At 48.7% G+C, this 27,951-nt stretch overlaps 1 protein-coding gene across 3 annotated transcripts in view; it reads left to right on the top strand.

The window, feature by feature from the left end:
- Nucleotides 1–27,951, top strand: part of LOC142291323 (uncharacterized) — a 129,607-nt gene that overhangs the window by 10,273 nt on the left and 91,383 nt on the right. For all 3 annotated transcript variants that reach the window (XM_075335784.1, XM_075335783.1, XM_075335785.1), the window contains exons 2-3: nt 22,365–22,464; nt 26,852–26,930. In XM_075335784.1, the coding sequence (XP_075191899.1) occupies nt 26,877–26,930 (54 nt within the window). In that variant the 5' untranslated portion in view covers nt 22,365–22,464; nt 26,852–26,876. The remainder of the gene's footprint in view (nt 1–22,364; nt 22,465–26,851; nt 26,931–27,951) is intronic.

Genomic DNA, 27,951 nt, shown 5'->3' with positions numbered 1-27,951 from the left:
TGGCCCCTGCTGTGAAATCGCTGATCGTTACACACAGTGCTGGTTCATTTTTTTGGACGTTGTTCTCCTGCTGTGAAGCACACCGCTGTGTTTGACAGCAAGAGAGCAACGATGTGAATGAGCATGGAGCCGGCTTCTGGCAGCCTGCGGTAAGCTGTAACCAAGGTAAATATCGGGTAACCAAGCGAATCCCTTTGCCTGGCTACCCGATATTTACCTTGGTTACTAGCATCCGCCGCTCTCAGGCTGTCAGTGCCGGCTCCCTGCACATGTAGCCGGAGTACACCGGTTTGTTTATTAACCCGATGTGTACTCTGGCTACGAGTGCAGGGAGCCAGCGCTAAGCGGTGTGCTTTGGTAACCAAGGTAAATATCGGGTAACCAAGAGCTTGGTTACCCGATATTTACCTTAGTTACCAAGCGCAGCATCGCTTCCATGCATCGCTGGGGGCTGGTCGCTGGTGAGATCTGCCTGATTAACCGCTCACCAGCGACCATGTAGCGACGCACCAGCGATCCTGACCAGGTCAGATCGCTGGAGCGTCGCTAAAGTGTGACGATACCCTTACTTCCAAGGAGTCAACATGCAGTCGCTACTTTGTATCAAAAGGGCTTTACAGCCAAGGACATAGTTCACCAATCCTTTTTGTGGTTTCCTTTTTTACTCTGGTCTAGTATTTAAATTGTTCATTGTATTAATATTGAATAATCTAATATTTTTGTATATCTGGAATGATTGTTGGCTTCCCCTTATTTGCTGTAGGTTTACATAATCTGTCAGTCATGTTAATCCGTACATGTAGTGGAGCAGAACTAAGCCAGCATATGGAACTCTTCTCTGAAAGGTGACATCATGGAGGGGGTTAGTCCTGTATTCACAGGCTGCCCTTGATCAATATATTAAATAGTAAAGTCCACATGTCCGAACACAAAGAGACGTTTCAAATGCTGCACAAAGAAATTGAGCACACAGTGTCTTGGGACTTGTGGTATGGAGTTAAGGGGGCTTTACACGGTAGCGATATCGCTAGTAATTTGTAGCGATAGCGAGCATGTAAGTACCCGCCCCCGTCGCGCATGCGATTGTTTGTGATCGCTGCCGTAGCGAACATTATCGCTACGGCAGCGTCACACATGCTTACCTGGTCGTCGTCGTCGCTGTGACTGCCAAACAATCCCTCCTTCAAGGGGGAGGGACGTTCGGCATCACAGCGACGTCACTAAGCGGCCGGCCAATCAAAGCGGAGGGGCGGAGATGAGCAGGACGTAACATCCCGCCCACCTCCTTCCTTCCGCATTGGGGCCGGTGGCAGGTAAGGAGACGTTCCTCGCTCCTGCGGTGTCACACATAGCGATGTGTGCTGCCGCATGAGCGATGAACCACCTGGATAAACAACCATTACCGATTTTTGAGCTTGGGACGACCTCTCCATGGTGAACGATTTTCACCATTTTTGAGGTTGCTTAAGGTCGCTGGTCAGTGTCACACGCTGTGATATCGTTAATGGTGCCGGATGTGCGTCACTAACAACTTGACCCCGACGACAAAACATTAACGATATCGTAGCGTGTAAAGCCCCCTTTAGAGTAGGCAATGGGTGGAAGTGCAGAATCAAAATCATAAACTGAGGCCACAACGGTGAGGCGGAACACCATTTAATAAGTCATATTGTTATGTTTAGATGACTGGGTAAAAGCACCTTTAAAAATGGTAGATCTTCTACGGTGTTTTAGTACTCGTCAAAAGCAGTCCAACCAAGGACATCCGGTGAATTGCAGACAGCATTATTGGCAATCTCTATGTACATACTGTACACATGAATGCTACAGCAAATCATCGGCTTCAGTGGGTTGCTTGTCAACTGTGCTACCTTTTGCTACAAAGGCAATTGAGTAGCTGTAACAGTCACTTGCTAATTGGTTGTACATCATGACTACAGCAGCCTTTTTTGCAGATATTTTTTTTCTCTGGGGAGAGTAGTGCTGCATGCAGGTGTGGGCCCATTGGTCACCACCCATTTTAGCCATGCAAGAATCTGGTTAGTTTCTGTTTATGACTGGAACCAGGATAAAGTTCTGAACAAGGAGTGGTGTTTTTAAATCTAATAAGTTCCCTGACCCTATACTTCTACTCACCCACCGGCGTCTCCATCTTCTATCACTGCCGCTCCCATCAATATTCTGCAGTTTGTGACATGTCAGCTGCTCCAGTATTTCATGAAACGAACCGGAGGTCACTCTTCAATTCAAGTCTGAGAGCCTCATTCTGATTCTTTTATAGATTTGCATTGAGAGCTTGTGACGTAACTTAAAGGGGTGGTTCACCCATTTTTTTTTTTTCCCCAATGATTCTCACTTACCATTATATGCATCTTCTGCATTGGCTTCTGTTTCCATTTCTGGCACTGAGCGGCGCTATGCTGCACGCTCAGTGCCAGTCACATGACCCCCTGGAGCTGTGGCCGCCGGCATCCTCTGACGTCCCGGCATTTCCGGGCTCTCAAACTGGACGGGTACGTCACAGGATGCCGGCGCCACTCACAGTGATTGACTGGGCTGTGGGCGGTGACTACCTGACGTCACAGCCCAGCATTGAGGGGAGGAGCCGGAGGATGCCAGTGTGTGGAGCGGTGAAGGCAGAGCGCGCGCTACCAGCATTCAGCTGTGGGAGGTACGGGGCGCCAGTGTGGAGTACAGGGGGGGTTTCTCCAACTGAAATCCCCCCTGTCACGCAAGTATGTGATCACACTGTCCACCCGCCCGCTGTGCTCAGCTGTCAGGAGAGCGGGCGGTGTCGGCAGTGTGATCATATACTCCCACCAGCAGCACAGGTGACCGGACGCGGAGTGAGTGTGTATGTCATACTCACCTGTCTGCAGGGTCCATGCTTGCTTCCAGCCCCTGTCCCGGTCCCGCCGCTTCGGCTGTGTGCAGTCTCCCCGGGGCAGGACCTTGCTTGCAGGACCTGGCCGTGGATCACCTGATGCAGTCACCTGACGCATCAGCTGATCGTAGTCTCGCCGGCTTTTTCGGCCGGCTATCAGCTGATCCTGCTGTCAGGGGACTTCATCAGCTGATTACCGGCAGCTCCTGCAGCGATGGGACAGGATCATACTCCTGTCCAATCGATCACTCCAGGAGCTGCCGGTAATCAGCACAGCACATAAGTGAGTATGTATTTTTTTTTTTTTTTTTTCTACTGATGCATCAGCTGATTGTATAATCGGCTTTTATACAATCAGCTGATGTGTGATGGGATTCAGGCACTTGATCCTGACACATCATCTGATCGCTTTGCCTTCCAGCAAACCGATCAGATGATATTGGATCCGGATTGGACGGCACGGGACCCTAACCCAGGATTACTGCGGAGGGGGGTTCTTTATTTCAATAAAGATGGAGTCACTAATTGTGTTGTGTTTTATTTCTAATAAAAATATTTTTCTGTGTGTTGTGTTTTTTTGTTTTTATCATTACTAGAAATTCATGGTGGCCATGTCTAATATTGGCGTGACACCATGAATTTCGGGCTTAGGGCTAGCTGATAATATACAGCTAGCCCTAACTCCATTATTACCCGGCTAGCCACCCGGCTTCAGGGCAGCTGGAAGAGTTGGATACAGCGCCAGAAGATGGCGCTTCTATGAAAGCGCCATTTTCTGGGGTGGCTGCGGACTGCAATTCGCAGTGGGGGTGCCCAGAAAGCTTGGGCACCCTTCACTGTGGATTCCAATCCCCAGGTGCCTAGTTGTACCCGGCTGGACACCAAAATTAGGCGAAGCTCACGTCATTTTTTTTTTAAAATTATTTCATGAAATTCATGAAATAATTAAAAAAAAAAAGGGCTTCTCTATTTTTGGTTCCCAGCCGGGTAGAAATAGGCAGCTGGGGGTTGGGGGCAGCCCGTACCTGCCTGCTGTACCCGGCTAGCATACAAAATATGGCGAAGCCCACGTCATTTTTTTTTTCTCTTTTTTGGCAAAAAACTGCATACAGTCCGGGATGGAGTATGCTGAGCCTTGTAGTTCTGCAGCTGCTGTCTGCTCTCCTGCATACACTAGTGAATGGAGGATGCTGAGCCTTGTAGTTCTGCAGCTGCTGTCTGCTCTCATGCATACACTAGTGAAGTTATGTACTAGTAAAACAACTCCCATGTCAGGAGCCAAAATTGGGAAAGATTTGTTTTGCCGAATCCATTGCAGGGTTAATGGTGTTCTCAGATTTTACAGAGGACCTCAATGTTAGCCTGTGTGGATGACGTAGGACGCATTAAGCACCCAGGCTTCAGAAGAAGGAGGACAAAGATGGCCAAAAGAGGAGGCGCTGCACCCGGAGAATGGAGACGGTCATCTGACCAGTCTGCATCGCCCCTTAGGTAAGTATTATAAAGTCATGTTTATGTTCTACACAGTGGCCTGGGCTCTTATATACAGTATGTTAGAATGCTGTATATAAGAGCCCACTGGTGGTGGCCGCAGCTTATAGTCACCAAATCTGGTGACAGGTTCCCTTTAAGTGCCCGGCTCCTGGTCTTATACTCACCTTACAGCGTCTTCATCTTCCATCAGTGGTTTTCTGTAGTTTGTGACCTGCCAGCTTCGCTAATGTTTCATGGAGTAATCTGGAGGTCACAACTCAATACAAGTCTATGAGACCCTCGTTCTGGCATTCATAGAGTTAGATTGAGAGCTTGTGACGTAATTTCTAACTTCCAGACGTGATTGTCACAAGATAGCGCTGCGGGACCGGAGTATCGCCGATAAAATACACAACAGGGGTTTTAAGCGCCACTCGCGTGCTGAAATAAAACTCTGGAGCGGTGCTTTAAGTAAAGGCTGTAAAGCGGTAGACAACCCCTTTTACGTTTGGCCGGTTGCTAATTTCTACTGAAAATTAGCCATTTGCCATAATTCAGAGATTAGCATCAGAGTCCTGATAGCCATAAAGACCTAAAAATCAAGGTGAAGGTGAAGGTGGGACTCACCTGGTGCAGGTCCATGTGGAAACGGATCTGTAAATGTATAAAGCATTGCGATGAAAACAAAGGAACGGCTTTCCTGTAAGGATTGCCTGTCAGCTGGTGCTAAGGCTGCTTTCACACATCCGGTTTTTGCTGTGCGGCACAATACGGCGCTTTGCAGAAAAAACGCAACCTTTTTTTTTTTGCCGCCGGTTGAGTTTTTTTCTGCATAGACTTGCATTAGCGCCGTATTGGGCCGCATGGCCTTGCGTTGCGTCCGTTTTTTGCCGGATGCGGCATATTTAGCCCATGATGGAACGTTGCCTGGCACTTTTTTTTGTGCGGCGAAAAAAACGCATCACGCTGGATCCGGCGAGATTTACAATGCAAGCCTATGGACGCCGGATGCGGTTTTTTGCACTGCGGATGCTCAGTATCAAGCCGCATCCGTCAAAAAATGGACGGGCCGCATGGAAAAACTTATGCAACGGATCTGTTTTTTTCGCCGCATCCGTTGCATAGGTTTTCGAGCCGCACTGCAAAACCGGATGTGTGAAAGCAGCCTAAGACGTCTACTACTTCCAGACCGTGACCATATAGTGTGGTGAGGACTGAAAGCAATTACTACTCTGAGGCTGGACCAGAGCGCAGCAGGCAGACGCTGACCCCCTTCTCTGCTCCAATCATGCTCTGACCTGATTGTATATCATCAAGGCTGGAGCTTTCCATCCGGTGGCCATTCACAGAAATGTTCAGATATCAGCAGGCGAGAGAAAAGAACACAAGGTCCGGAAGCAGAAGCAGATACATATAGCGGAGCACTGCGGGAATTTGTGATTTGGCACATTGCTACACCAACACCAAGATTGGTACTTCTCTGGGGAGGTGGTATGGTCATAGTAAAGGCCGCTTTACACGCTGCGACATCGCATGTCGCTAGGGATAGCACCCACCCCCATCGTTCGTGCGTCACAGGCAAATCGCTGCCTGTAGCGAACAATATCGCAGGAACGCGTCACACGAACTTACCTTCCTAACGACGTCGCTGTGGATGGCGAACAACGTCCTTTCTAAGGGGGCGGTTCGTGCGGCGTCACACGGCAGCCGTCCAATAGAAGCGGAGGGGCAAAGAGCAGCCGCATGAAAGTCACGCCCACCTCGTTACCAGAGGACGCAGGGACGGTGTTGTTCGTCGGTCCCGGGGTTTCACACGTAGCGATGGAACGACAGGAACGACGAACAACCAAATGAGCAACGATATTTGGAAAATGAACGACGTGTCAACAATCAATCAATGATTTGGTGAGTATTTGGGATCGTTAGCGGTCGCTTGTAAGTGTCACACGCAACGACGTTGCTAACGAGGCCGGATGTGCGTCACAAATTCCGTGACCCCAGTGATATCTCGTTAGTGATGTCGCTGCGTGTAAAGCGGCCTTAAGTCAGGGCTCCTACAGAGGTATATATAGGTGGTGGTGATCAGAATAGAAAAGGCACACAAAGAAAAAGGGAATGATGGGCACACCGGGCTGTATGTAGGGTGTTCTGTGTACACGAGCCTAAGGGTATGTGCCCATGATCAGGGTTCAGGGCGCTGAAGTCTCTCACTTGTGTTCTCCCTACGGAGGACACAGGCGAATGCGCGATAAACAACTGACATGCTGCAGTCTGGAAAGACGCACCGCAGATCAGGGTTTGCTGCGGAAAAAACAAGCACAGCGGGCACAGGATTTCTAGAAATCCCTCCACTGTGCTTGTACTGTACAATGCAGCGTTTTGGACACAGCTGAAGAATGCCGCATCCAAAACGCTGCAAACACTGATCGTGGGCACGCACCAGCAGACATTCAACTTCTCCCACACAAATGAAAAGCAGAAACCTTGTAGCACCTGCACTTATTGGAAGATAACCCATAAATATCGCTACTATCCGTCATTAGGTCATTTAAGTGGCCGTTGGATCATTCGGCCAAAAGCAATCATTCTGGATTCCCCCATACATAGTAACACTAAAGCGGGCTTTACACGCTACGACATCGCTAATGCGGAGTCGTTGGGGTCACGGAATTCGTGACGCACATCCGGCCGCATTAGCGATGCCGTTGCGTGTGACATCGATTAGCGATTTTGCATCGTTGCAAAACAGTGAAAAATCGCTAATCGGCGACACGGGGGTCCATTCCCAATTATCGTTACTTCAGCAGTAACGAGGTTGTTCCTCGTTCCTGCGGCATCACACATCGCTGCGTGTGACGCCGCAGGAGCGAGGAACGTCTCCCTACCTGCCTCCCGGCCGCTATGCGGAAGGAAGGAGGTGGGCGGGATGTTACGTCCCGCTCATCTCCGCCCCTCCGCTGCGATTGGGCAGCGGTTCAGTGACGTCGCTGTGACGCCGCACGGACCGCCCCCTTAGAAAGGAGGCGGTTCGCCGGTCACAGCGACGTCGCCGGACAGGTAAGTATGTGTGACGGCTCTGGGCGATGTTGTGCGCCACGGGCAGCGATATGCCCGTGTCGCGCAACAGATGGGGGCGGGTACCCACACTAGCGATATCGGGACCGATATCGCAGTGTGTAAAGTAGCCTTTAGACAGGCCAACATGCCGAATACTATTTTTTTTCTCCCACATGTTACATTGTGGGCAGATCCAGCAAGTTTTGACAACTTTAATGTTTTTGGGGACCTTCGCTAATAGTATACAAACACTGAACAATAAAAAATAAATCTTTATTTTTATATAGCGCTAACATATTCCGCAGCGCTTTACATACACCAGGAACACTGTCCCCATTGGGGCTCACAATCTAAATTCCCTATCTGTATGTTTTTTGGAACAATCCTCTACTGACCACTTCTATAATCCAGCATCAAATACAGCTGACCGGGGCCACATGAAATATTCTACATTACTGGACATTTTAAGAACTGGACTTCCTTCACCAAAAAAAATAAAAAATTGCTATTAATGATCTGTTCACATGGTATTTGATGAGGATTTTCAGCGGGAATGTGATGGCTTAGGCTGCTTTCATACATCCGGTTTTTGCAGTGTGGCTCAAAAACCTATGCAACGGATGCGGCGAAAAAAACGGATCTGTTGCATACGTTTTTCCATGCGGCCTGTCCGTTTGACGGATGTGGCTTGATACTGAGCATGCGCAGAGCAAAAAAAAAACGCATTCGGCCGCCTGATGCAGTGTTTGCCGCAGGACGCCGCATCTGGCGTCCATAGGCTTGCATTGTAAATCGCGCCGGATCTGGCGTCATGCGTTTTTTTCGCCGCACAAAAAAAACGTGCCAGGCAACGTTCCATCCGACCGCCGCATGGGCTCAATATGCCGCATTCGGCAAAAAATGGCAAATGCATGTCACTATCTGTCTCCCCTCTGGGACTTGTTGTGCAGGTGACCGGATGCTACATGTCACTAACTGTATCCACTCTGGGACTTGTGCAGGTGACCGGATGCTAAATGTCACTATCTGTCTCCACTCTGTGATTTCTGCTGCATAGTACCAACTGTATACACTCTCACCTGCAGAACAAGTACCACAGTGGAGACAGTTAGTGACATGTAGCATCCGTTCACCTGCACAACAAGTCCCAGAGTGGATACAGTGACATGCAGCACACTATGTGTCAGGGCACAGCATGTCACCAACTTGCTCTGCTCTGTCACCTGCGGTGCTGCATGTCACGTTTTTGCTGCGATTTGGTGCGTTTTTTGCTGCGTTTTTGCTCACTGCGTTTTTAATCAGTGCACAATGCCATTAAAGATTGTTGATGAAAAAAAAAAAAGGTCTGATGTCATTTCCTTATTCAAAATGTTCATTGTATGCAGGAGAGCAGACAGCAGCTGCAGAACTACAAGGCTCAGTATACTCCATCCCGGACTGTATGCAGTTTTTTGCCAAAAAAGAGAAAAAAAAAATGACGTGGGCTTCGCCATATTTTGTATGCTAGCCGGGTACAGCAGGCAGGTACGGGCTGCCCCCAACCCCCAGCTGCCTATTTCTACCCGGCTGGGAACCAAAAATATAGAGAAGCCCTTTTTTTTTTAATTATTTCATGAATTTCATGAAATAATTTAAAAAAAAAATGACGTGAGCTTCGCCTAATTTTGGTGTCCAGCCGGGTACAACTAGGCAGCTGGGGATTGGAATCCACAGTGCAGGGTGCCCAAGCTTTCTGGGCACCCCCACTGCGAATTGCAGTCCGCAGCCACCCCAGAAAATGGCGCTTTCATAGAAGCGCCATCTTCTGGCGCTGTATCCAACTCTTCCAGCTGCCCTGAAGCCGGGTGGCTAGCCGGGTAATAATGGAGTTAGGGCTAGCTGTATATTATCAGCTAGCCCTAAGCCCGAAATTCATGGTGTCACGCCAATATTAGACATGGCCACCATGAATTTCTAGTAATGATAAAAAAAAAAAACACAACACACAGAAAAATATTTTTATTAGAAATAAAACACAACACAATTAGTGACTCCATCTTTATTGAAATAAAGAACCCCCCTCCGCAGTAATCCTGGGTTAGGGTCCCGCGCCGTCCAACCCGGATCCAATATCATCTGATCGGTTTGCTGGAAGGCAAAGCGATCAGATGATGTGTCAGGATCAAGTGCCTGAATTCCATCACACATCAGCTGATTGTATAAAAGCCGATTATACAATCAGCTGATGCATCAGTAGAAAAAAAAAAAAAAATACATACTCACTTATGTGCTGTGCTGATTACTGGCAGCTCCTGGAGCGATCGATTGGACAGGAGTATGATCCTGGCCCATCACTGCAGGAGCTGCCGGTAATCAGCTGATGAAGTCCCCTGACGGCAGGATCAGCTGATAGCCGGCCGAGAAAGCCGGCGAGACTACGATCAGCTGATGCGTCAGGTGACTGCATCAGGTGATCCACGGCCAGGTCCTGCAAGCAAGGTCCTGCCCCGGGGAGAATGCACACAGCCAGAGCGGCGGTACCGGGACAGGGGCTGGAAGCAAGCATGGACCCTGCAGACAGGTGAGTATGACATGCACACACACATACACACTCACTCACACACTGTATATATACACACATACACTGTATATACACACACACACACTGTATATTCACACACACTGTATATACGCGCGCACACACTTTCTTCCCCTGGCTGTGTAAAGGTGCTGCTGTCTCTGTGTGATTGCTCTCAGTGCACATCCACTGGGAAGAGGCAGGGAGGAGGGTTTGGGTGGGAGCAGAGTGGGTGTATTAGACGCAATGGGTGTGTTAGATAAGCCAGACACCGCCCTAGAGCCACAAAGAATTCTGGGACTTGTAGGAACTGAACACAGGAAGTCAGAGGAGAGATTAACCCCATCAGAGCTGGAGCCAGCAATGAGCATGTGCTGCTAGTGCACAATGAAAGGTAATTTTTAGTGATGAGCGAGCATGCTTGTCACTACTCGGTACTCGCACGAGTATCACTGTACTCGGGCTGCTCGGCGGGGACCGAGTAATCTCGCGATACTCGTGCTTTACTCGTGGTCTTCATTTCTGCATGTTGGCGCTCTTTTGAGAGCCAGCCCTCATGCAGGGATTGGCTGGCAGACCACTGCAATGCCACAGCCCTGTTAGTTGTGGAATTGCAGTGATTGGCCGGCCTGCACAGCGTCACCGAGCCTTTATATAGGCCGGCGCGCTGTGCTCTGCTCACAGCTATTCTGACAGTGAGTGTAGGGAGAGTGTCGCTGATTCAGGGAAAGCTTTGCGGCCCTTTATAGTTAGTTCCGGAGCAGGGCTGCAAACAGTGTGACCAGAAGTCCTTCTCAGGACTATTCTAGTTGTATACAGGCAGGCAGGGTATAGCCAGGTCGGAGTACAGTAGCAGAGTCCTTCTCAGGACTATTGTTGCTATATACAGGCAGGGTATAGCCAGGTCGGAATACAGGCTAGTGACCAGAAGAGTCCTTGTCAGGACTATTGTAGCAGTATACAGGCAGGCAGGCAGGGTATATATAGCCATTCCTAGTGGTGACCGTATACCAGCCTTCATCATATCTGGGGCTGGTGTACACAGTGTAAAACAGTCCAGATAGTGTCAGACTTCTCAGTAATTGTCGCTCCTAAAAACCAGTTATGTTCTTATTGCGTCCGTGCTTGCATTTAAAAACAGCACGTGTGTGGCAGTCGGTGGCAGGGTACAGGTGCGCGTTTTGCACAAACTATTATATAACGCACAAGTCTAGTGTATAATACACGTCAGTCAGCAGTGTCTGATAGTGTCAGACTTCTCAGTAATTGTCGCTCCTAAAAACCAGTTAGGTTCTTATTGCGTCCGTGCTTGCATTTAAAAACAGCACGTGTGTGGCAGTCGGTGGCAGGGTACAGGTGCGCGTTTTGCACAAACTATTATATAACGCACAAGTCTAGTGTATAATACACGTCAGTCAGCAGTGTCTGATAGTGTCAGACTTCTCAGTAATTGTCGCTCCTAAAAACCAGTTATGTTCTTATTGCGTCCGTGCTTGCATTTAAAAACAGCACGTGTGTGGCAGTCGGTGGCAGGGTACAGGTGCGCGTTTTGCACAAACTATTATATAACGCACAAGTCTAGTGTATAATACACGTCAGTCAGCAGTGTCTGATAGTGTCAGACTTCTCAGTAATTGTCGCTCCTAAAAACCAGTTAGGTTCTTATTGCGTCCGTGCTTGCATTTAAAAACAGCACGTGTGTGGCAGTCGGTGGCAGCGTCAGGCTCCACGTTGTCCCTGGATAGAGACGTGCATGAGGGCCTCAAAACATTGTTCCCATTGCAAAGGAGTGGGTCTCCTGTCGTTGTAATGTCCATTCTGCAAAGAATGGGCGAAAAAATTTACCACTGGGGGTATACCTGAAACAAAGGCCTAAGTATTGCAATTTGTAACGGTCATCATCATGGTGGCGCATGAGGAGAAGGAGGAGCAGTCCAGCGATTAGCCAAACTCCAGAAGTGTGTACCCATGGGTGAGTGGAGGTACATGGCAAACTTTAAATTCCGCTCTCATTTGCTGGTGGTGTGGTGAAGTCTGGCCCAATCCAACCCTTGTTCATCTTGATCAGAGTCAGCTTGTCAGCATTTTCAGTTGACAGGCGGGTGCGTTTATCTGTAATGATTCCACCTGCGGCACTAAAAACACGCTCTGACAAAACGCTAGCAGCAGGGCAGGCCAGGCCTTCCAAGGCGTAGAGAGCCAATTCATGCCACGTGTCCAGCTTGGATACCCAATAATTGTAAGGCACAGAGGAATGTCGGAGTACAGTTGTTCGATCTGCAAGGTACTCCTTCAGCATCTGGGCAAACTTAGGATTTCTTGTGGCACTACCCCGCACCTCAGGGGCTGTGGTACGTGAGGGGCTGAGAAAACTGTCACACATCTTAAAGACTGTTCCCCTACCTCTGGCGGATTGGACTTGTGCCTCTCTCGGCTGTACGCCTCGGTTGTCCACTGATTCATGACCTATGCCGCTAGCGTTTTGTGAGGGGAATGCTTTGCCTACTTCCGTGACTATGGCCTTCTGGAACTGCTGCATTTTGCCTGACCTCTCCGCCTCGGGAATAAGAGACATAAAGTTCTCCTTTTAGCGTGGGTCTAACAGTGTTACCAACCAGTAATGATTGTCGGCCAAGATGTTCTTAACGCGAGGGTCACGAGACAGGCAGCTTACCATAAAGTCAGCCATGTGTGCCAGACTCTTAACAGCCATCACTTCAGTATCCTGACCGACACGATGACTGAACATGCTGTCCTCCTCCTCCTCATCATCTACCCTGTCCTCTGGCCAGCCACGCTGAACCGAGGATATGACTGCATGTCATATCCTCAATTTGGCCAGAGAGTTGCTCCATGTCTTCATCCTCCTCCTCGTCATAGTCCTCCACTGCACGTTGTGATGAGACGAGGCTGGGCTGTGTGTTATCATCACCCACACCCACTACTGTTTCTTGCTGAAACTCATCGCGCTCCGCCTGCAATGCATCATGTTTGTTTTCTGAGCAGAGACCATTTTAGAAGGCAGAGAAGCGGTATGGTGACGCTAATAATGTCGTCATCGCCGCTCACCATCTTGTTGTAGTCCTCAAAGTTTTGGCGGATGGTGCATAGGTCGGACATCCATCTCCACTCCTCAGGTGTTATGTGTGGAGTTTGACCCATTTCCCGACGGCTTAGGTGATGCAGGTACTCAACAACTGCCCTCTTCTGCTCACATATCCTGACCAACATGTGCAGAGTTGAATTCCAACGCGTGGGGACATCACACACCAGTCTGTGTGCCGGAAGATGCAAACGGCGTCTTAAGGCGGCAAGGCCGGCTGAAGCAGTAGGTGACTTTCGAAAATGTGCAGACAGGCGGCGAACTTTTACCAGCAGATCAGACAGCTCTGACTATGACTTTAGAAACCGCTGAACCTCGAGGTTGAGCACATGGGCCAAGCATGGAACATGTGTCAGCTGGCCTCGCCTCAAAGCCGCCACCAGGTTCCGGCCATTGTCACACACCACCTTTCCTGGCTTTAGGTTCAGAGTTGTGAGCCAGTGATCTGCCTGCTGTTTCAGAGCTGTCCACACCTCTTCTGCATTGTGGGGTTTGTCACCTATGCAGATTAGCTTCAGCACTGCCTGTTGCCGCTTCGCCGAGGCAGTGCTGCAGTGCTTCTGTGTCGCCCTGGACAAGCCAGGGGCCACAGAGCACAACACTTAAACACCCCACACTCCCTGCAGGCATATCATAGTCAAAACACAAAATCCTTGTTGCCTTCCCCAGGGGCTGTTGTCCACACCAGGGTGTGGAGCCAGGCGGTTGGTCTCCACCCACCGAGGAGGAGGGAAAACACAGGCAGTGAGAGTTAAGCTAAGGAAGTGGAAGGAGGAAAGTAGTAGAGAGGAGAAAAGTGACAGCAAAGAGCCTGAAGTTGGTCCGGGTGTGTGGCCTGGACAGGACAGCAAGGTTGGCAGGATGTGCTGACCGTCTGCAGTGGAGGCCGATTGGAGTCTGCCGTAAGGACCGTGGACGGGTGGTGACCCGGCCGTACCGGACCGGTATACAAAGCGAAGCCAGCACCATTGGCAGAGGACTTTCGGATCCCGGCAAGGCTTGGTGTCGCCGTGAATTTGCCAAATCCGTTATTGAAGGGGACCTCAGGGTTTCCAAACAGCCAAGTCCAGATAGAAGGCAACCGTACAACCGTGAAGGGGAGACACAGCCACCGGCAAGGGCAACCGTCTCCCAGGGCCAGCGCCTGTGGGCAAAAGGGGCTCCTCCGGCCCATATCCAGGTCAGGGAGCGGGTTACCGTTGGGAAACCATCACTACCAACACTTAACTTCGGTGCAGGGAGAGACAGTCATCACTAACCTGCAGGGAGGAACAACCGCAGCCGTCCGAGTGACCTGTCCATCCAGCCACTTGTTTTACCCTGAACTGTGTCATCATCATTGGGCTGAGTGAGTACCTCCGTGCCATGCGGCACAGCGCTGCCCCTGCGACCATGCACTTCATCAGGCCCCGCAACCCGCCTGTCATCCATCTCTACCCCATCACCAGGCCCCGGGACAACCAACCCCCCTACCCACGTAGGGGAGAAATAACAACAAAGCTGCTCCCTGTCACAGGCTCCCGGGATCCCCGTCCAGAGCAGCGGTGGTGTCCACACAATCACCACAACCGTGGGTGGCGTCACGGACAATATCCCCAAAACCCAAACCACCCCTTTTCACTCACGGGCGAGTAGCGCCGCTCGAGTCCCCGGGATCCGGCCATCGCTCGAGCCAACGAGCAGCAGCAGCCGTAGAGCTGCGTCAGCCGGACCCGAGCAGTGGGAGAGCGCACCGTCCCCTCCTCCGCCAGCGACACTTACAGCTTGGGACTGGTGTGGAGGGTAAAGTGGATCAGGATGCGCAGGAGGAGGAGGAGGCTGAGGAGCATGACATTCCGGAGCTGTAGAGTGTGTGTGAAACCCTGACTGAGGTAGGGCCTGCAAAACTTGGTGTGTGAAGGACGTATTCCGTCCCTCGCTCAGACTGGGTCCCAGCTTGCACAATATTAACCCAGTGTGACGTCAACGAGATGTAGCGGCCTTGCCCACATGCACTTGTCCACGTGTCTGTGGTTAGGTGGACTTTGGCTGAAACAGCGTTGTTCCGGGCACGTGTGATGTTTTGTGACACGTGGTTAGTTATGCAATGCGGGGACGGCACACAGGGAGAAATAGTGGCGGCTGTGGACCGAGTAACGTGGGACAGCTGCCACCATCAGTTCGCGGAATGCTTCTGTCTCAACCAGCCTAAAAGGCAACATTTCCAGCGCAAGCAGTCGCGAAATGTTAGCATTTAGAACTGTGGCATGTGGGGTGTTGGCAGTGTATTTGCGCCTGCGCTCAAAGGTTTCCTGAATGGATAACTGAACGTTGCGCTGGGACAAGGACGTGCTTGATGATGGTGTTCTTTCTGCGTAGGCAACTGCAGGTGCAGGAGTGGAGGAGGCTTGTTCGCAGGCAGCATGGACAGGGGATTGGCTCGCATGCACAACCAGCGAAGACGTAGCAGTGACATCAGCAAGCACTGCTCCTCGACTCTGTTGTACTTCCCACAAAGTCGGGTGCTTGGCTGACATGTGCCTGATCATGCTGGTGGTGGTCAGGCTGCTAGTTTTGGTACCCCTGGTGATGCTGGCATGGCAGGTGTTGCAAATGGCCTTTTTAGAATCATCTGGAGCCAACTTAAAAAACTGCCAGTGTCAGAGTTCCTGGTTTTCCAGTTTTCTTTTGAAAGAGCTTGCCCTTTGTTAACATGGAGTTTTCTGTTATGTTGCCCTACTTCCTGTCCATCTGTTTAAAAGCCGCCCCTAAAGCTTAGTCCAGTGCCTGAGTATACTGCTTCCTGTGTGCTCCTGCCCTGCTGCTTTTGGTTCCTGATTGTTATTCGGATCCTCTTGGAAAACAACCGACACCGACTCTGGACTTCATCTGGTATCATCTAGCTGTACCTGGACTCCGTTTGCCGTCTTTGGTCGGAACTTCTGCCCGGTTCCTTCCGTTTAATACCACTCTGGACTCACATCACGTACAGACATTTTTCGACTTACCTATTGCCCTTTTGTGTCCCGGCTGCTGCGCATTTAGGGCTTCTGGGGTGATTGCCAGACAGTCCCTGTATAGGGGTTTGCTGTTGGTGGTCTCCCTGGGGGAGTCCGGTGCGCGGTACCGGGAATTCCCTTTCGCTCAGTCCCTGGAAGGTATTTCCTGTATTTATGTTCTACTGTGTTTTTGTTCCGTTTATGTACATATTTGCTGGTTGCATATTATAAATGTCTTGCACCAAGAACTCGTCTCTGGTTGTCATTGCCCTAACGCAATCGAAATCCTCAATACATACAATAGTATTACAGCCAGACTCGGGAAGACCTAACATTTGTACAGGCACCTTGTGTCGTGTTGTTCCGGGGAACAGTTGACTGACGTCTGCCTGGGGCCACCACTCTGCTTCTTACTGCCTGTTGTGATGCTACGCCTCCCTCCCCCTGTGCACTGCTGTCCTCGCTCTGCATATCCTCCTGCCAGGTTGGGTCAGTTACTGGATCATCCACCACGTCGTCTTCCTCTTCCGCACCCTGCTCCTCCTCCTGACTTCCTGACAATTGTGTCTCATCATCGGCCACCCCTTGTTGAGACACGTTGCCAACTTCGTGAGAACGTGGCTGCTCAAATATTTGTGCATCTGTACATACAATCTCGTCATGGCCCACTTCAACAGGAGCTGGCGAGAGGCCAGAATTTGTGAATGGAAACGTGAACGAACAGCTATTCCGAGTGTCCAAGTGTGGGATCAGTAATGTCCGTGGACGTGTACTCGGCCTGGTGGTAGGAAGGAGGATCAGGTTCTGAAATGTGCGGTGCAGTATCACGGCTACTGACACTTGACCGTGTGGAAGACAGAGTGTTTGTGGTGGTGCCAATCTGACTGGAAGCATTATCCGCTATCCAACTAACAACCTGTTGACACTGGTCTTGGTTCAAGAGGGGTGTACTGCTGCGGTCCCCAAGAATTTGGGACAGGACGTGCGAGCGACTAGATGTGGCCCTTTGTTGTGGCGAAATTAGAGCTTGCACACAACCTCGGTGTCTGCCTGCACCACCATCACGTCCACTTCCTTGTTCGTTGACAACGCCCTTGCGCATTTTGCAATGCTGTGCTGATGTGTATTCACTAGACTTGTGTGTTATATCCAAGTTTGTGCAAAACTCACACAAATGCAGCGGAAAGCTGCCACCAACAGGCACACACGTGCAATTTTTAAATGCAAGCACGGAGGCACTAAGAACCTAACAGGTCTCTATCCAGGGACAACGTAGAGCCTCCCAATGTTTGGCTTCCCTGCCTAAGGGCTATACTATAATACACCCACTTCCTTCCAATGGGCACTTCAGGTTTACAGGCCTTCATGCACGTCTCTATCCAGGGACAACGTGGAGCCTCCCAATGTTTGGCTTCCCTGCCTAAGGGCTATACTATAATACACCCACTTCCTTCCAATGGGCACTTCAGGTTTACAGGCCTTCATGCACGTCTCTATCCAGGGACAACGTGGAGCCTCCCAATGTTTGGCTTCCCTGCCTAAGGGCTATACTATAATACACCCACTTCCTTCCAATGGGCACTTCAGGTTTACAGGCCTTCATGCACGTCTCTATCCAGGGACAACGTGGAGCCTCCCAATGTTTGGCTTCCCTGCCTAAGGGCTATACTATAATACACCCACTTCCTTCCAATGGGCACTTCAGGTTTACAGGCCTTCATGCACGTCTCTATCCAGGGACAACGTGGAGCCTCCCAATGTTTGGCTTCCCTGCCTAAGGGCTATACTATAATACACCCACTTCCTTCCAATGGGCACTTCAGGTTTACAGGCCTTCATGCACGTCTCTATCCAGGGACAACGTGGAGCCTCCCAATGTTTGGCTTCCCTGCCTAAGGGCTATACTATAATACACCCACTTCCTTCCAATGGGCACTTCAGGTTTACAGGCCTTCATGCACGTCTCTATCCAGGGACAACGTGGAGCCTCCCAATGTTTGGCTTCCCTGCCTAAGGGCTATACTATAATACACCCACTTCCTTCCAATGGGCACTTCAGGTTTACAGGCCTTCATGCACGTCTCTATCCAGGGACAACGTGGAGCCTCCCAATGTTTGGCTTCCCTGCCTAAGGGCTATACTATAATACACCCACTTCCTTCCAATGGGCACTTCAGGTTTACAGGCCTTCATGCACGTCTCTATCCAGGGACAACGTGGAGCCTCCCAATGTTTGGCTTCCCTGCCTAAGGGCTATACTATAATACACCCACTTCCTTCCAATGGGCACTTCAGGTTTACAGGCCTTCATGCACGTCTCTATCCAGGGACAACGTGGAGCCTCCCAATGTTTGGCTTCCCTGCCTAAGGGCTATACTATAATACACCCACTTCCTTCCAATGGGCACTTCAGGTTTACAGGCCCTCATGCACGTCTGTATGCAGGGGCATTGGTGAACCTCACAATTTAGGACTGCCCTGGCAAAGGAAAATACTACAAAGACTCACTTCCTCAAAATGGGCACATTAGACTCAAGAGGCCTTCATGTACGTCTCTTCTCAGGGACATCGGAGTGCCACACAATGTTTTCACGTAAAATCTTTCATGTATTGATCTCAAAAAGTAACATACACCAGCTCTATCTCACTATTGGGTATGTGCCCTTAACATTTCCGCCATGAAAAATCATTTTGGGGTCATTTTGGAAGGTTTTCTGGTGAGTCCGTAAAAATGGCGTAAAACGCGGACAAAATTGTTCACAGCTGTGACTTTTGAGTGATAAATGCTTCAAGGGGTCTTCCCCATGCTGTTGCCATGTCATTTGAGCACTCTTCTGAGACTTTTGTGACATTTTTAGGGTTTCTCCATGCTGCCGGGAGGTCATTTCACAAAAATACTCGGGTCTCCCATAGGATAACATTGGGCTCGTTGCTCGGGCCGAGTACACGAGTATCTTGGGAGGCTCGGCCCGAGCTTCGAGCACCCGAGCTTTTTAGTACTCGCTCATCACTAGTAATTTTGCTGAAAAAACATAATAGATGTGTTGAGGGGCACATATTAGCAAGATTTATCAGAAAAAATAAATAAATCAGTTTTGGTAACTGGACAACTTCTTTAAAACTTCTGACCTGTCAGAAATTGTATTCAGAAGATGGCTCTGCTGGACCGGAACGGCATTAGTGAAAGGTGAAGATATTGGTCGGGGAGTATAAAACCGGGGGGCAGAAACCTTATATTAAGGGTAGGCTCCCACGAGCGTATAAATCGGACGAGTGCAATGCGAAAAAATCTGGCATTGCACCCGGCCCCATGTTAGCCAATGCTGCAGCTCAGATCAGGGTTTTTTTTTTCTTAGCCCTAAACGGACTGAAGAAAAAATCACAACATGCTGCGATTTTTTGCGCCAGTTGTATCACTCGCGCCCATTCAAGTGAATGGGTGCGAGAGAAACATCGGACTGCACTCGGATGTTATCCCAGTGCAGTGCGCTATATGCACAGGCTGACAATGGAGGAGATGGGGGGGGATTAACCCCTGCAGCGCCCGCCCTCAGCTTCACAGTCGCATGACACTTGGCTCATGCTCGCAGCAGAGCCTGAGGCGCGGTCATTAGAATATCGCATCCGTTGCTGTCGCATCGTTTGCCATACGTTAATGTGTCTGCAGCTTAAAAGCACCGCTCCCTCACTGAAAAAAACCCCCAAAAATTCTGGAGTGTTGCTTTACAACTGACCAATATACTACTGTGTTAAAGTGGTCATATGTTCTCATAAGGCTGTGTGCACACAGTGTGGTTTGTTTGTTTTTTTTTCATTGCGTTTTTTGATGCGTTTTTGAGTGCCGTTTTGTCACAAAACTGCACGTAAATAGTTATGCCTGCAAAGTCACTGAGAATTCTGAAGTTTTGTGTACATGTTTCTTTTTTCTCCCTGGCAGATATGTTGTAGAAATAAATCTGCAGCATGTCACTTTTTTCAGCATTTTTCCCACTCCAAAAGTAATGTAAAAAAACACATATTGTGGCAAAAACACCTGTTTTTTTTTTTTTTTTTTCTACCAAGAAATGCAGATTTGGTGCAGAAATTTCTGCACCAAATGCCCAGTGTACGCACAAAGCCTAAGGCTATGTGCGCACGTTGCGTACTGGCTTTGCAGAAATTTCTGCAGCGATTTTAAACAGCACACGTGCACTTCAAATCGCTTCAGAAACAAAAGCCGATTTCATGCGCTCTGCCTGTAGCCCCTCCCAGCCCCTGCCATAGACAGAGCGGGGACTGCAGGCAGAGCGCAGGAAAGAAGTGACATGTCACTTCTTAGGCTATGTGCCCATGGGAGCTTGTTTGTGCGGATTTTGCCACGGGAAACCTGTGGATTTTTCTGGATTTTCCAGATAAATCTGCATGTTTTAGCATGTACAGGCACTCCCCTTGTTATCCTATGGGACATGGGGAGTGCTGTGTCCACGCTGCGGAAAGTGCGGCTGCCGAACATGCTGCGGATGTCTGCATTCGCATGTATAATCGCATGTCAATTATTCATGCGGAATTACCTGCGGATGTCCCGGCCCTCCACTATGGAGATAGAGGCCGGGACGTCCGCAGGTAAGCCACATGAATGTCCGCATGTTTCCCTCAGCTATTCCGCTGTAATCTCGCAGCTAAAAATAGCTGCGGACGCCGGCGGGCAGCTGCGGGAAACATGCGCTCGTACCTGCGGATACATCCGCAGGTACGAGCGCCCGTGGGCACATAGCCTTAGAACGCGCGTTTCTGGCAGCAGCCGAAGCGCTGCGCTCTAATACGCCACGTGTGCACGGCTCCTGCACAATCTCCATAGATTATGCAGGGGACGCAGGACGCATGCAGTTACGCTGTGGTGCAGATCGCAGCGTAACTGCATGCAATTATGCAACTTGCGCACATAGCCTAACACTTACTAGCTCAAAAAGGAAACCGATCTAAGAAAAAAAAAGAAATATTGGCAAACATAATTTTTAGGAAACTTTCCTTTTTTAAAACTGAAAGTTCTCTGCTGCTGCCAAAACACAGCAGCGCTGCCATTTTTATAGTGGCCATGGCTAGGTTTTCCAGAGCCACCCCACTATAGAAATGATGGAGCTGCTGTATTCAGCAGCATTCGAGAACGTCTGACTGGCTTAATAGACCTAATAAACCCCTGAACTGTGCGCAGCTCAGCATTACGTCTGTTGGGTGTTTTTTTGGGGGGTGTTTCATTACCTCAACGGCCACCGATCTGCAGGCAATTAAAATGCCTGCCAAACAGGAAAAATACATGTTTATAGTTTAGTTACTTTAAGGCTATGTGCGCACGTTGTGTATTTCCATGCATTTACGCAGCGCTTTGCACTGCAGCGTAAACGCATGCGTTCTGCGTCTCCAGCAAAGTCTATGTAACTTGTGCAAATTCCATTCGCACGTTGCGTTTTAGAACGCAGCGAGTTGCATGCTGAAATGTGTTGCCGAATCGCTGCATTCAAAAAAGCAACATGTCCCTTCTTTTGTGCGCTTTGGCTGCTGCTCCCACTCTGTCTAATGGGAGAGAAAGTACCCAGAGCGCATGAATTCTGCATCAATTCCGCAGTCACAATACAAGTATTTTGAAATGCACATGCGCTGCCAAATTGCTGCAAAATTTTCAGGATGACACTACGCAAAGTGCGCACATAGCCTAACGCTGAAATACTGCAGTATTCCAGAAAAAAACATACTGTTAAATGAGGTCCGGGAACAAAGTAAATAGGATGATAGTCTTGAAGGTATATGCATACTATAGTCTTCCCACTCTGGTACATTTGAGAAGTCTCCATATACACACATAGGTTGGGCATATACATATTCTTCATTAAAGGAGGTTATTCCACTTGAGAGTATAAGTCTTCAGTCACTCAGGAGCATGCGATTTCCATACATGCGGTCATGTGCCGACTAGAGATGAGCAGCCTTGACCAGTGCAAGTGAATTGAGCGTGGTTGGATACATCTAGCTGGAATGTGGACAAAAGTACTTGCGGTCACGTGACCTCCCGTTCCTGGCACCCTCCTTGCAGTGTGAGAGCTGTGAGGATCCACCAGTATGCAGTCACATAGAATCATTGCAGACTTGTACCCTAAGGCCGTACAATCCCTTTAGTATAGTTGTAACATGGTCTTGTTATACCATATATTTATCATCTTTCACAAACATATTCATTAGTGTTTGTTACTAAGCTTTATAAATGTAGATTAATATCCTGGTTATTATGTGCCTTCTTGCTTGCCTCTGTTTTATATGTTTTGATGTGTTTTTCCACAGCTCCACTCAGTTGGTGGCATTAGAAGAAATGAATCGGATGTTTCATCTTTGACGTCTACTATATCAGGAGAACAAAAAGGGGAAAAAAGGATCCTGACTGGTGAATAGATTTTCATTTAACCCTTTGGTGCCCTTTACCCTTTTCACCTTCCCGATAGAGCCCCATTTTTCAAACCCAACATGTAAATATTTGAAATTTAGCAAAAATCTATTATTGACTTTTCAACTTTCAAACTTTGGATTTTTATGCATTTATAGCAAATGGTCATACTACGCAAAATGGTTAATGCCATTAATGCATTTTACATATGTCTAGTGTACCTCAGCATAATTTTTTTAAAATGCTTTTTTTATTTTTAGTTAGACTAAAGGTTGGACCACAATTTTCATTTTGTCAGCAAAATTAACAAAATGTATTGTTTAATCCTTTCCTTAAATGGCCAATTTCTGTTTTTGCATTCTTTCAAGAGCCGTAACTTTTTTTTTTTTTTTTTTTTTACTTTTTTGTCCATATATATATGTATCAAGGCTTATTTTTGTGTATGACAAATTGTAGTTTTGAATCACACTGTTTCCATACTGTACTGGAAAAATGCAAAAAAAAAAAAATCAATTCTGACATTTGTCTATTTTGGAATTGTGTTGTATACATGACCTGACATAATGATCTCCTGATTATCCAGGTCAGTACAATTGCGCTGATGCCAAACTTGCCCAGTTTTTGTTTTGTTATTTTTTTGTTTTTTTTATTAGTAGTGAAAAAAATAATTGGAACTTTGTGTGTGGATGGAGGGGGGGATTTATTGTGTCGCCAAGTTCTATGTGCCCACGGGAGCTCGTACCTGCGTATATATATCCGCAGGTACGGCCGCAGGTTTTCCGCAGCAGTTCGCTTTAATCCGCAGCTATTTTTAGCTGCGGGATTCCAGCGAAATAGCTGCGGTAAACTTGTGGACATTCCTGCGGATTGCCTTTGGAAGTCCTGGCCCTATCTCCATAGTGGAGGGCTGGGGTTTCCGCAGGTAATTCCACAGAAACAATTGTCATGCAATTAGGTGCGGCTGCAGGACATCCGCAGCATGGACACAGCACTCCCCATGTCCCGTAGGATAACATGGGGAGTGTCTGTGCATGCTGAAACCTGCAGATTTGTCTGGAAAATCCAGAAAATCAGCGGATTTTCCGCAGATAAATCCGCACGTTTAATCTCCCGTGGGCACATGGCCTAAGGGGCCTTTGCACACTACGACATCGCAGGTGCGATGTCGGTGGGGTCAAATCGAAAGTGATGCACTTCCGGCGTCGCTCTCGACATCATAGTGTGTAAATCGTTTTAACTACGATTACCGAGCGCAAAAGCGTTGGTATCGTATGATCGGTGTAGTGTCGGTCATTTTCATTATTTTGGCTGCTGCGACGGTACGATGTTGTTCCTCATTCCTGAGGCAGCACACATCGCTGTGTATGAAGTCGCAGGAGCGAGGAACATCTCCTACCTGAGTCCCGTCTGCAATGCGGAAGGAAGGAGGTGGGCGGGATGTTTATGTCCCGCTCATCTCCGCCCCTCCACTTCTTTTGGCCGCCTGCCGTGTGACGTCGCTGTGACGCCACACGACCTGCGCCCTTAGGAAGGAGGCGGGTCGCCGGCCAGAGCGACGTCGCAGGACAGGTGAGTGCATGTGAAGCTGCCATAGCGATAATATTCGCTATGGCAGCTATCACAAAATATCGCAACGGGGGCGGGGACTATCACGCTCGGCATTGCAGCATCAGCTTGCGATGTCGTAGTGTGCAAAGGGCCCCTAAGAGGGCGTATTTTTTTTGCTGGGAAAGACAACATTTGTAGTGATACTGTTTTTGGATACATAGGATATTTTGATTGCTTAATGCTGCATTTTTTTCAGCGAATAAAAACGCTGCAATTTTGGCTTTTTTTTTTTTTGTTTGTTTTACGGAATATACTAATTGAGTTAATCATTTTTATATAATGTGTTCATGTACCGTATTTTGCGGACTATAAGACACACTTTTTTCCTCCAAATTTGGGAGGAAAGTGTGGGGTGTGTCTAATAGTCCGAATGTCATGTTCTTGCGGATTAGGGAGCTGTGGGGAGGCAGCAGCTGTGGAGTCGGATCACAGGAGGCAGGGAGGGTCGCAGCTGCAGGAAGCCGGCGGCTGGAGAAACCACGTGTGCCCGCTGTTTAAAGTATAAACGAATATTCATTAGCTGCTCCCCACCCACCTCTCTCCGCTCTCTTCAGTCAATGACTAGAAGCGGGTATGAGGAGCAGCAAATCAAAACCTGTTTAATTTAAACAGCAGACACACAGCCGCCGGCTTCCTGCAGCGGCTGGGGAGACTGTGAGTCCGCTGTTTAGGAGGCAGGAGCAGGGTGCCGCTGCAGTCATGTCTGGCCCAGAGGAAGTGTAGATCCCTGCAGTGTCTGGACCAGAGCACGGCCTACCATCACAGCACAGCCTGCAGTGTCTGTGCTGAGTGCTCACATTGCTTTAGTCCTGCCTCTGCACTAGAAACAAAGTCTCCCGTAACAGCAGGACCTGCAGTGATGTAATCAAGAGGAGTGGGCCAGAGCAACACAGAACAGCACAGTGCCCCGCCTCTTCATTACATCACTGCAGGTCCTTGTTCAGCTACGGGAGACTGTCTCTAGTGCAGAGGTAGGACCAAACTGAAAGCTAGGTGAGCATCACATCTGTAAAAGTAAGGCAATAAATAATATAGTATATAAAGGCATTGCTGTACACCTGGATGGGGTTGGATCATATATACTATACATATATACAGTTCTTGCAAAAATAAGAGACCGCTTTCAAATTTTCAGTTTTTCTGACTTTTCTCTTTATAGGTATATTTGAGTAAAATATAATTTGTTCTTTTATTCTATAAACTGCTGACAACAGGTCTCTGAATTTCCAAGCAATAAATTTTATATTTATTTTTTGAAAATGAGAAATGGTCAAAATAACAAAAAATACATTGCTTTCAGACCTCTCAAATAATGCAAAGAAAACAAGTTCATAATCATTTAGAAACAACAATACTAATGTTTTAACTCCGGAAGAGTTCAGAAATCAATATTTTGCGGAATAACCATGATTTTTAATCGCCTCTTTCATGTGTCTTGACATGCTTTCCACCAGTCTTTCACCTGTCTTTTGGGTGACCTTATGCCACTCCTGGCACAACATTTTAAGCAGCTCTTCTTTGTTTGATGGCTTGTGACTATCCATCTTCCTCTTGATTACATTCCAGAGGTTTTCAATGGGGTTCAGGTCTGGTGATTGGGCTGGCCATGACAGGGTTTTGATGTAGTGGTCCTTCATCCACACATTGATTGACCTAGATGTGTGGCATGGCTTTATCCTGCTGGAAAAAACAGTCCTCAGAGTTGGGGAACATTGCCTGAGCAGAAAGAAGCAACTGTTTCTCCAGGATATCCTTGTACGCGGCTTGATTCATACGTCGTTCGCAAAGATTAACCTACCCAATTCCAGCCTGCTGAAGCATCCCCAGGTCATCACCGATCCTAGACCTGTGTGTGTGTGTGTGTGTGTATATGTGTATATGTATATGTGTGTGTGTGTGTGTGTGTGTGTGTGTGTATATAATATATAAATTACATATACAGTGGAACCTTGTTTAACGAGAACAATCCGTTCTGGGAGTGTGCTTTGTTAAATGTCCCATCCTGGTCCCCTATTGTGCCATTCCACACACGTACAAACTCACACAAGCACACATGCACATATTATGCCCACCTTATCTTCCGTTCCATCGCCGGTCTGCCGGGACTTGCTGTTCGCTAGTACGGGCTGTGTATCGGGTAATCATCACGATGAGGGAGGAACTTCCGCACCCAGAGCGCTGACGTCAAAGGCAGGAGCCACTTGCCTCTGATTGGTCAGCGCGTTGCCTTTGAGTAGCGGCTGACAGGGGAAGTTCCTGCCTCGTCGCGATGCTTGCCGATACACATCCTGGAGCGGCGAACTACAAGACCCAGGAGGCCGGTGATGAAATGGAAGGTACACATATTATGCTCGCCTTACCTTCCGTTCCATCGCCGGCTTCCTGGATCTTGTAGTTCGCCGCGAGGATTCCTCCCTCGTTGCGATGTATCGGCAAAGTACAAGAACCATGAGGCCGGCGATGGAACGGAAGGTAAGGTGAGCATAATACTGTATGTGTATGCGTGCGTGTGTGTTTGTGTGTGTGCTTGTGTGGACTGCAAGAACAGGTCAGAGCGCGGTGGATGTACGTAACCGGGAGTGTGTGCGGTGAGTATTTTGCTTGTACAGCAAAGCTTTCTCGTAAACAGAGTTACAAATTTACAGAAAGCTTTGCTTGTTAAGTAAAATTCTGGTTAACTGGGTTACTCGTTAAGCGAGGTTCCACTGTATATAATTATTGGGGTTGCACCTACAATCGTCTGATTGCTTGTACTAAATACAATTATTTTTTTGTTAAGGGCACACCTGCCTGGTTCAGAAGAAATGTATCACCGTGGGGTAGAACCGGGATGGCATCGAGGACACCACCCGATGGATGTAAGTGTTTCTGTTCACCAGTAAATTTACTTATTGTATAATGTAGTTCTTCTTGTAAGAGAAGAAGATGCCTATAGAATGATTTTGTCTGTGTATAGTTTAACAGTCATATTACTAGGACACGCATAACCCCTTCACCCCCAGCCACTAAAACTCCCTAAGGCTATGTGCGCACTTTGCAGTTCAATTTTGCAGCTTGTAAGTCACTGCGTATGCGTCTCAGAACGCAGCCGAAAAAGCTGCGTTCTGAGACGCATTCGGCAGAACGCAAAGTGCGGACATTCCTGGTGAATTCATGCATTCTGGATGCTTTCTCTGCCATAGACAGAGTGGGGAAAAGCATCCATAACGCACATTTTTCACAGTACGCACCCACTCGGCTCTGCAGCATACCCATAGACTTGCAGCAGAGCCGAGTGGGACCGCACTGTCACGGTCATGGCTGGCTGCGGGACAGTGCCGCGCCATCAGAATGAACTCGGATGAACTTCACCCAACTTCATTGTGATCACGCGGCTCTGTGCGTGTGCCGCAGCTTGATTTGCGGTCACACGTGAAGGACTCACCTGTGATCGCAAATCCCCTGAGTGACTGCAGTGAGCCGCGCGATCAGCTGTGCTTTCACTCAGGTTACTTGCGGTCACAGCTGCAGTCCTCCACCTGAGAGCGGTGGCTGCGAGTAACCTCAGTGACAGCACAGCTGATCGCGCAACTCACTTCAGTTGCTGCATCGAGCTCACAGGAGCGGCGGTGTTCTACTGCCGCTCCTGTCAGCTTCTGATGTAGCAGAGCTGAAAGCGTCGTGGGACCTTGCGTGGATTACTTCGGACCTGGAGGTGTTTTTGAGGGATTAATAAAGTGGTGAAAGAAGGTGGTTTTTTTGTCTTTCATTACAAATAAAGGATTTTTTGGATGTGTGTGTTTATTTACTTTAACTTACAGGTTCATCATGGAAGGTATCTCGGGGAGACACCTGCCATGATTAATCTAGGACAGACCTGGGCAAGGGGCGGCCCGCGGG

Source organism: Anomaloglossus baeobatrachus, chromosome 2 (assembly GCF_048569485.1).
Source record: "Anomaloglossus baeobatrachus isolate aAnoBae1 chromosome 2, aAnoBae1.hap1, whole genome shotgun sequence".
Classification (NCBI taxonomy): domain Eukaryota; kingdom Metazoa; phylum Chordata; class Amphibia; order Anura; family Aromobatidae; genus Anomaloglossus; species Anomaloglossus baeobatrachus.
This window is presented reverse-complemented; position numbering and strand designations above follow the sequence as displayed.